The sequence below is a fragment of the Penaeus chinensis genome, chromosome 24 (genome assembly GCF_019202785.1).
Source record: "Penaeus chinensis breed Huanghai No. 1 chromosome 24, ASM1920278v2, whole genome shotgun sequence".
NCBI lineage: Eukaryota > Metazoa > Arthropoda > Malacostraca > Decapoda > Penaeidae > Penaeus > Penaeus chinensis.
Genome location: NC_061842.1, coordinates 21617653 through 21627652, shown reverse-complemented (window position 1 = coordinate 21627652; position 10000 = coordinate 21617653). Strand labels below are relative to the sequence as shown.

Genomic DNA, 10000 nt, shown 5'->3' with positions numbered 1-10000 from the left:
TACAACTTAGTAAGTTATAAATTCAAGATATTCAGAAATACCTGAAAAGTATTGAGTATATATATTTTATGATGCATAAAACCTGCAGAACCTGTGCCTGTGCCCTGGCATACTGACAAGAGTGAAAAGGAATCTGTCATATTTTTAGATATCAACATACTAAAATAAAGTCAAAGGTATTATGTGGGTGAAATTCCTGTCAAAGAAAGTGGGGAATAACAAGTGAAGATGAAGGAGATTATTACTCCCTCTCTATGCACACTTTTCTCACATTTCTCTTTCCATACCAATTTATCTGTCACCTTATCACCTGTTCGTCTTTATACCCCTTTCTTTCATTATTCTTCTACTACTTTTCTTGACACTCCAGTATTTATCTGTCACCTTATACTTTTTAATATACTTGTGTTTACATTTACATTCAATGCCTTGCCTGTCGTTCTTGCAGAAGGACAACAATTACCGTCCATATGCCCTGGAGCAAGTCCGACACATCTCCTACCAGCTGTGTTATGCCGTCAAATTCCTCCATGACAACAAACTTACTCATACTGATCTCAAGCCCGAAAACATCCTCTTCGTCGATTCAGATTACGACTTAACATATGATCCCAAGAAGGTAAGGTTGTCTTGATATAGTTTTTTGTACTTAAAATATATATATATATATATATATATTATATATTATATATATATATATATTACACACACACACACACACACACACACACACACACACACACACACACACACACACACACACACACACACACACACACACACACACACACACACACACACACACACACACACACACACACACACACACACACACACACACACACACACACACACACACACACACACACACACACACACACACACACACACACACACACACACACACACACACACACACAATTTTTTTTTTTATTGACGTTTTTTTTTTCTGGGTTATTAATTTTTTTTTCTTTTCTACATTTCTTGGTATTGCATTCAATTGGTATGCAGATCACAATTACTCATTGAGTCACTATTCACAACCCTATTCGATAATCCAGACTTTTTCATTGTGTAATTTACATGTAAAGTCCCACAAATTACATATATAATTTACAGATTAGCACTACCAAGTATGTAACAACATTATAACAAACATTTCTTATCTAAATGGAGCCTTAACTGAAGCCTCTTCTCTTCCCCCAGAAACGAGACATCAGAACAGTAAAAAGGACGGACATCCAGCTAATCGACTTTGGAAGTGCAACATTTGATCATGAGCACCACAGCACTATAGTTTCTACTAGGCATTACAGAGCACCAGAAGTTATACTAGGTAAGTATGGGCTGTTATGATGTCATTTTCATGTCTGTTTTTTCTCTCTAGCTGTTTTTAATTTTTGTATGAAATTGCTTTTGTAAATTGCAAATATTTAGCGTAAAAATAAAAAAAAGGAAACTTAATCAGCATTTTCTTGGAAGCAATTAATTGTTATTAAAAAGGGAGTGCCAAGTTAGTGTTCATGTAGTGTAGTTTGAATGTTGGTGGAAAAGTTAGACTTTATTTAACTGAATTGTTTTTTTATCAGAAAACATTACTTTTTCATAAGAAAGATGATGTTCTCAATTTCAACACCAATCATTCTGAAGTCTTATCACTTACATTATTACTTCATCAGTACTTTCATATTATTATACATGTAATCACACAAATCCTTTTTTCAGAATTGGGATGGCAGCAGCCTTGTGATGTCTGGTCCATTGGGTGTATAATGTTTGAGTTGTACTTGGGGATCACATTGTTCCAAACGCATGATAACCGAGAACACCTGGCCATGATGGAGCGTATCCTCGGACCCATTCCTTACAGGTAAAGTGTGGGGAGAGAGGTTAATGTGTTCCAGGTTTATCTGGTTTTATTTAGGGTGATTTTTTTTTTTTTTTTTTATATACTTTGTCTGAAATTTACAAATATAAATATTTTAATATTTAGAACAGCAATTCTTAAGTAAAACCCTTGATGTAAAAAAACTATTTCTTTATTGTTAGATTTTCATATGCCCTATGAATTTCTTCATAATTTTTTCTCCTAGTCTCATTCCCCAGAACTGATTCTTTTCTCTCTCCGTCACAGAATGGGTAGAAAGACAAGGACCAAGTATTTCTATCACGGCAAATTAGACTGGGATGAAAAGAGCTCTGCAGGCAGATACGTGCGCGAAAACTGTAAACCTCTTAGGGTAATGCTGAGCAGATATTTGGTTTGTAATGTAATTAGACTTTTTTTACAACTAATCTTTTACTAAGAGGTATAAATGGTTATTAATGACTGTATTGCATATACAGTCACGAGTCTTTTGTAGAGCTTGTCAGGACGCATTCTTTTCCCCCTTTTCTGAAGGGTGGAAAAGGATGTGGATGGTCAGAAAAGTATAGAACTTTAGGAGTTAATTTTAGGATGGATTCTTAAAAAATGCTTTTTTATTACTCTACAAATTACTCTGAGTGCATGAGATGACATTTGTGTATTTTAGTCTGATTATAAAATTCATTAAATTTTAAAAGTAATTCTTTGCTGTTGTAATGAAGTAATGATTTGCCCTCCCAACAACAATGATATGTGACTGTTTGCTTGTCTTCCTTTATTAATGAATGCAAACAAGAGAGCAGTCAGCAAAAATAAATCACTGTGCATGGATGTGTCAAACTTGTTTATACTCAGTATTGTGGATTATTCAATGAAAAGTATGTTGAGAATTAGAGTGGATATGACTGATGTTGCATGTGTGTATGATTTTAACCATGATAAAAATGTGATGACTTGACTTCACTGATATCATGGTAACCTTTTATCTTTATTCCAGATATTGAAATAGCATGTTTTGTTATCACCATACATAAGCTAAAATGAAATAATTCAGATACCTTGATTTCCATGATAAAGCTAACTAACTCTCACACATGGAATAATATACTGGATAGAAATCCATCCCAGACGTAAACTAACGGAGTTGCCCAAATTTTCCAGAGCTACCAGACAAGTTCAGATGAGGACCATAGGTTACTATTCGACTTAATCACCAAGATGCTGGAATATGAACCAGGCCAGCGCATCTCCCTGAGCGAGGCACTTAGGTGAGGATGTGGTTGCAAGGTTGTGTTAGGGATAAGTAAAAAGGAAGATAAGTTTTGATATATATATGTTAGGAGTAAGACACTTTTTAATACTTTTGGGTTAATGCTGCTGATTTATACTTTAAAGAAAGAAAAAAGTATTAGCATGACTTGGTTGTAAGGTTATATTACAGATGAATAGAATGGAAAATGTTTTGATATTATGTTTAGGGTGATATTTTTTAATACTTTTGAGGTTAATATTGCCATTTTATATTTAAAAATGGGAAACTTTTGCATTTTATTTTTAGGCCATACCTTGTTTTTGTGTACATTATCTATTATTAGAGTTCTCTTGAATTATTATTTCTTGTCGCATCTGTCTGGCTTTACAACTCATTTAGTAGGTTGTTTTTACATTGTAGATATTTAGATTATATAAAAAGGTCTTGGTTAAGTTGTTATTGTACCTTGCCGTCAACTTATTTGCAACCCAGAGTAGATGTATATTTGGCCTGTCATGAGGTATTGCAAAGTTGCTAGATAGAGTAGAAATAAAATTGGTAGGCATATTTGAATAATAACTTTCTTCCCAGAGACATTTCTTTATATAGCAACTGACAGATTATTATTTTTATGGTAACAAGAGTCTGGATGCAATTGGTATCAGTTTTTGTTGCAAAAAAGACATAACCACTTATTTTTATGTAACGAAAGAAATGCAGATTTCTTCCCATTCATTAAATATCTAACATAGGTGTACCATCTTCCTTTCCAGGCATCCTTTCTTCGAGAAAATCCCTCCTCACCAGCGGTTAGGCGACGACCATCGGGAACGCTCACATTCCCTCTCACGGTGATGCCAGATATTCCAAGGGTCCTACAGCACTGCTGCCTAACTCATATACCTTTCCCTTGTGCTCTCCCGGGCTGTTAACAGTTCATGTGCCGGATTATGTAGATAAGTCAAGATATTAGCTCAGTTTAATATACGTAACCAGCAACTGAATCTCAGTAAAGATTTCAGCAAAATTACCATTATTATTATTAGTCTTGTTAAACTGAAATGGTATATTTTTAAGGTTCATTATTTTACAGTAAGAAAAATTGTTGATGATGGGTTAGTACAAAGAAGGTGTTGATTCTTTGAGTGGGTGATTGGGCATTGAACCTTTTATAGGATGAATGGGGTTTGATAGTTCCTGTGATCTTGTTTGTGGAATTAACCACCTTCTTGGTGAAAGTCCCATTATTATTCCTAGCTAAATAAAAAGAGTTAAAAAAAAAAAGAATAAATACATACATAAAAACAGAGCTCAGGACTTGAAAGCAAGTTTTTTTTTTTTGTTTTTTATTTATTTTTTCAGGCTGAGCAACTGTTCACATTAGCATATGGCATTGGGAGGGATGCAAGGTAGTTTAATATAGGAACATTTTACATGTGTCTTTGTGCATTAAGTTGTAATTATCTGTGAACTATCATTTGGTATGTTTTTAAAAGCTTTTGTTTTTAAAATGAGGCTACCACATGACAAAAGGTGAACTTCCTCTTTGTTCAGAGGTAATGAACAATTGGTTACTAGGAAAATGAATGTATGAACTAAGGGAGTGTGAAGGAGCATCCACACTGTATTGTGTAGGACTTAGGGACAATTGAACTTCCTCTAAAGGATCTCTCTGCTCTTTATCAAAGCCAACTTCATATGTGTTCTGTACAAGAAAGTGATGTTGTGAACTGTGTAAAATATTTTTTAAAAATGTACATTATTTTCTAATTTGCACAAAAGTTAGATGATATGGAACAAATGACTGAAACTACTTGTATCATTTGAAATGACACTGCCGGAGAAAGTGGACTCTTTAAATAAACAGTGTAAAGATAGCAGCTTGTGGAGCTTGGCGAAGCACACGTGGCTTCCCATATTGCCCAACTTTAAGAGTAGGATGGAAGATTGGCATGTCTGCTGTCGGGTTTTTCTTGTAAGTGAATGATAGCATAAAACTTGCTACTGACCAATTTGTATCAGAAAAAACACAAAAATAATTGACAATTAGTCAAACAGCATCTGACAGAAAAGTGAAGGGAGGTGGAAATGTTAATGGGCTGTTGTTTGTACTTCCTGGTGCATACATCTTTTCAGACAGTAATGGAGGGCCTCCACAGTTTCTTTTGTATTATCTTGGGAGGTATAAAGTATGTAATATATACTTTATATAGTACATAACTAAGGGCAGGATATTTGTGTTATATCTGCATATTTATATTGTATATATTAGTTACTTGTGTTGTCCAGCCCTCTCCAATATTTTATTTTGTATGTGTGTATTTAAGGATGTTCCTTTTTTTTTTTTTTTTCCTTTTTTTTTCATAAAAAAAATTCCAATTTGATGAATGATGATTATCTTCATTGTAGATTTTGTGAATATTAAAAAAAAGCTTCAGCTACAACCAATGTAGATTGAGGGCATTTTTCCATATCTAAAAATAAAATAAATAAAAAAATCATAAAATCGATTGTGATGTGTATATTGACTGATGTATAGTTTGTCTGTAAGAGAAAAGTTTGTTATTCATGCAATGGTATGACTAGTTTCATCAATGCCAAGGCCATAAATTTGTTGCTCTCAATAAATATTTTCATTTAAAATGTAATTCATTACCCAAAACAGCACATCGGGGATGGAAGTGGACCTGGACCAATAGGGGAGGCTCTGACGTGGGACATATCTTCCACTCTAGCCATGTACTTTCATGCCCTCTCAAGCAGTTGGTCCTTTCGTCCATGCTGCCATCTCACATCAGCCAAATAAGTAAAGGTCATGCCAGATTTAGAGTGATTTTTTTTTCTTTTTTTCTAGAAATATTAAATATGAAACTTGTTTTATCTACTTTTTTCTTGAAGCTTTTGCTCCCCCTTAAAATTACTACTAATAGCCACTGGTTACAAAGCAAAAATAACTGTGCTTGACATCATAGGTCATATAGCCCTTTAGAAAGGTATAGTAGTGAAAAGGGGGTTAATTGATGATTAAATGTGCTACATGTTAAAAGTCATTTAGCAGTTCAGGATAGTAAGGGCAAGGAGGGTGTGGGTAGAGAAAGTGAGTATTTAGACTAAAGTAGGAATTAAAAAGGGTAAGTAGATCATAGTTATCAGAGGAAGAAGTGGGGATTCTGCAAGGATGTCCGTAGGGTAAGGTAGGGATTATGAAAGGAGAAAGGAGTTTAAGGGTGATTAGATATAATGGACATAGTGGAGAAGTGTCAGGAGGGAAGGGGGTTTCTGGATTTAGAATTGCAAAGGAGTTTGAATGGGAGAGGAAGGAGGTAGAAATGGATGGAGGGGGATGTAGAAACACCTTGGGAAGGAGGGTCGAGTGAAGAGCAGCACTGTTTCCTGAGGCCAAGTTTGAATCTGAGAGTTGCCATCTTGCAATCAAACTTATATGTAGAGCAGCCCCTATAAAATACATTATTGGCACACATGCGTGACTGTGCAGAGCAGTCTGATCGATTATCACTAGGTTGGGCACAGAGGACACCGGTTATAGAGCAGCAGTGTTGGGCAGGGTGACATAGATGCCAACAATTCTGACATTGATGTGGAGGGGGGGGGGGGGGGGGTATGGCCAGACAGGGAGGTATTCTCCAATACAAACATCATGGGGGAGGTCATGTCTATTGGTGGTGGACTTACAAAAGCCTCTAGGGGAATGGTGTAGTACTGATACTACATCATAGTCCATAAAGCAAAGGAGTTAGTCTTCTGACCAATTCTTATCATGGCCAGGGAGATGGAGATGAAGCTGTGCAGGAATGGGTTTGCCAGTGAAGTCAGTCAGTGCTTTAATTTAGGATTTGGATGTAATAAGGTGGGAATGATTGGGGTGTGGCTGCGAAAGGAAACTTTGCCTACTTGTTTTTGAAGGCATTGCTGGAAGAGAGGAGTGTTATCAAAGAGCTGTAGAGGTCATCATGAAAAATGAAAAATAAATCCTATTTGGCTGGACTAAACAGAGTATTCAAAAAGTTGATAGAGGCAAGGTTAGTAGATGGAAGGGAATGTGGGAAAGAGGGATTGATGTTGAGAGAGGTAGACAATAAGGCTGCAGAGTAATAATAGGAAGGTGGGGGTATTATGTGAAGAAAGCTGTGGGGTTGGAGGTGATGTACAGGATGTTGGGAAGGGAGGGAAGTTTTTCTGGAGGTTGAGTAATAACTTGGATGGATGAATTGGACTGGACTGAGGTGCTAGTTGGCATTGAGGAGGGGGTATTAGTAGAAGTGTTCAGAGTCGTGGTCAAAGGAGAGCCTGGGGTCAGGGAACCAGGAGAATAAAAGTCATTGGCCCCAATAGCGGTACAAAATCTTCATTACTAGCCATGATAAGCCTGGAGTATGTTGGGGAGAGAAACAGTTCACACTTCAGGGTCCCTTGAGTGGTAAAGGCTAGACTACTAAACAGGGAAATACTGTGCCCATGGCTCCCCTAGGCCATTCCTGATTGACACAAAGTCAGCCTTTCATCCTTTCAACAGGGCTCTCACACCTTAGGAAGTGGATAGAAGGGGGTTGGAGAACAGAAGGAAATGGAAAGGGAAGGAGAAAAAAACGTGCAAAATTAGTGGACTTGAGGGCTGATGTCCAAGGTAGGGGTGATCCCTAGCACTGGGTCCCAGTCTCCGTTTCCTTAGCCCTCCACGGCAACAACGGCAAGGGATGGGGGGGAGGGGTACTACTACTAAAGAACTTTTGCCTGATGACTTTGGAACATTTTAAATTTTTTCTTGACATTTCCTTATAACAGAATATTCTAAGCTGCCAGTTCTAACCAAATCATGGCTTTACAGTAACAAAAAATTTCACTTTGATTACTGTTGTTTCCCCACCTTTCCAGAACCAAAGTACAAAAGTGTACCAATACACTCTTGGTATATTCCTAATTTAATACGAGACTCCTTTCTCACAATTTTGACAAGTACTAAAAATACTCTTGAAGTTTCATAACATAATCATGAAAGTAGAAAACAAGAATCCAGAGATTTTTCTAGTTAAAAAATAGAAAAAAGGTAGGTGGCACAAACACAAAAATGCATTTATTTTTCTTCACTTGAAAGAAAAAAAAATTGTACTATTTATATATCATTTCTTAGAAGGACAATAATTAAATTAAATTCCAGAATACCATGCTACATTTACTTGTTTTTTTACTTCCCTTGTATTTATTGTGTGATGAAGATTAATACTAAACGGAATAAATTATTATGGCTTATAAACACAGAAGAAATTCTCACTCATAAATGGCACTTTGATTATAATACAATTTAATGTTGGTTGGTTGTATTCTGAACACATGGCAATGTTGCTTTACAAATCTTCAATTTCTGACACTTATAAGATAATATTACCCACAAGAACAGAAATAGTAGATATCAATATATTTCTGAATTCAGATGCTGTGTATATTGTTTACAAGTTTATATCTCTATATTTCTCTGCCAGTCTATCTTTTTCTATCCATATTTCTAACAATATCTCTATTTATATAGTCAGTTACTTTTATGATTTGAACATAAACTCTCCCTCAATTAAAGAGAACAATATTCCTTTTAAACTGAGTCTAAAGCACACGATGAATCAGTCTTTCTTTCGAAACTATAGGAAAGTTTTGTTATTTGTTTAACAAAATACAACGAAAGACGGTGAAGACTGTAACGCGGTCGTGTGTGTTCCCTGCCCCCGACGCGCTCATATCACGTTGAGAAAATGTACAGGAGTTACGATCTTTGGTTGAATCTTCGGATTTTAACATTTGTGATATTAAGTGAGATCAGTCACTCATTACCCTAATCTTATCAATTTAATTTGCTTTTTTCCTATCCTCTTTTACGCATTTGTGTATTCAGGAGCAGTGTTATTTGCGACCTATGTATAAAAAAAAGTACGAATAAAAATATCTTCAAAGCGTAAGGAATGTTTTCATGTTCATGTGTATAAAGAATATCTTGCTTCTGTCTCATAAATAATTCAGATTTCACATTAATTGCTTGAGTCATAATTAATTGCTTGAGTCAGAAGTTGACTGGCTGGACTGCTAGGGCAGGCTGGCTAGACTTGGTGAACTTATCACTCCATTACATTAATCCCGATCAATAAAAAACGGAAATACACGTAAGGCTGAGGTCCTATATTCAGGTGAAATATAAACCAACCTATCGCCTTTATTCTTGAAATGGATTATAATCAGTTAAAAAGTATAACATTCCTTAATATCTTTAACAGGAGTGACACCGTTCTCAACATGAAATTAACGCTAATCACTGTATGTGAGGCAAAATTAATGTGTGTTATCTGTACTTTGGTTATATCAGAGAGAGAGAGAGAGAGGAGGAGAGAGAGAGAGAGAGAGAGAGAGAGAGAGAGAGAGAGAGAGAGGAGGAGGAGGAGAGAGAGAGAGAGAGAGAGAGAGAGAGAGAGAGAGAGAGAGAGAGAGAGAGAGAGAGAGAGAGAGAGAGAGAGAGAGAGAGAGAGAGAGAGAGAGAGAGAGAGAGAGAGAGAGGAGAAGGAGGAGAAGGAGGAGAAGGAGGAGAAGGAGGAGAAGGAGGAGAAGGAGGAGAAGGAGGAGAAGGAGGAGAAGGAGGAGAAGGAGGAGAAGGAGGAGAAGGAGGAGAGGGAGGAGAGGGAGGAGAGGGAGGAGAGGGAGGAGAGGGAGGAGAGGGAGGAGAGGGAGGAGAGGGAGGAGAGGGAGGGGAGGGAGGAGAGGGAGGAGAGGGAGGAGAGGGAGGAGAGGGAGGAGAGGGAGGAGAGGGAGGAGAGGGAGGAGAGGGAGGAGAGGGAGGAGAGGGAGGAGAGGGAGGAGAGGGAGGAGAGGGAGGAGAGGGAGGA

The 10000-nt window shown here is 37.0% G+C and overlaps 1 protein-coding gene across 9 annotated transcripts in view; it reads left to right on the top strand.

Annotated features, from left to right (window-relative positions):
* Positions 1 to 5762, top strand: part of LOC125038153 (probable dual specificity protein kinase madd-3) — a 56218-nt gene extending 50456 nt beyond the window's left edge. For 5 of the 9 annotated variants that reach the window (XM_047631498.1, XM_047631490.1, XM_047631494.1 and 2 more), the window contains 6 exons: positions 449 to 619; positions 1207 to 1336; positions 1726 to 1870; positions 2135 to 2270; positions 3029 to 3135; positions 3893 to 5762. In XM_047631498.1, coding sequence (XP_047487454.1) covers positions 449 to 619; positions 1207 to 1336; positions 1726 to 1870; positions 2135 to 2270; positions 3029 to 3135; positions 3893 to 3974 — 771 coding nt within the window. In that variant the 3' untranslated portion in view covers positions 3975 to 5762. The remainder of the gene's footprint in view (positions 1 to 448; positions 620 to 1206; positions 1337 to 1725; positions 1871 to 2134; positions 2271 to 3028; positions 3136 to 3892) is intronic. The other 4 variants (XM_047631493.1, XM_047631497.1, XM_047631491.1 and 1 more) reach the window with 2 other exon arrangements.
* The last annotated feature ends 4238 nt before the right edge of the window (positions 5763 to 10000 follow it).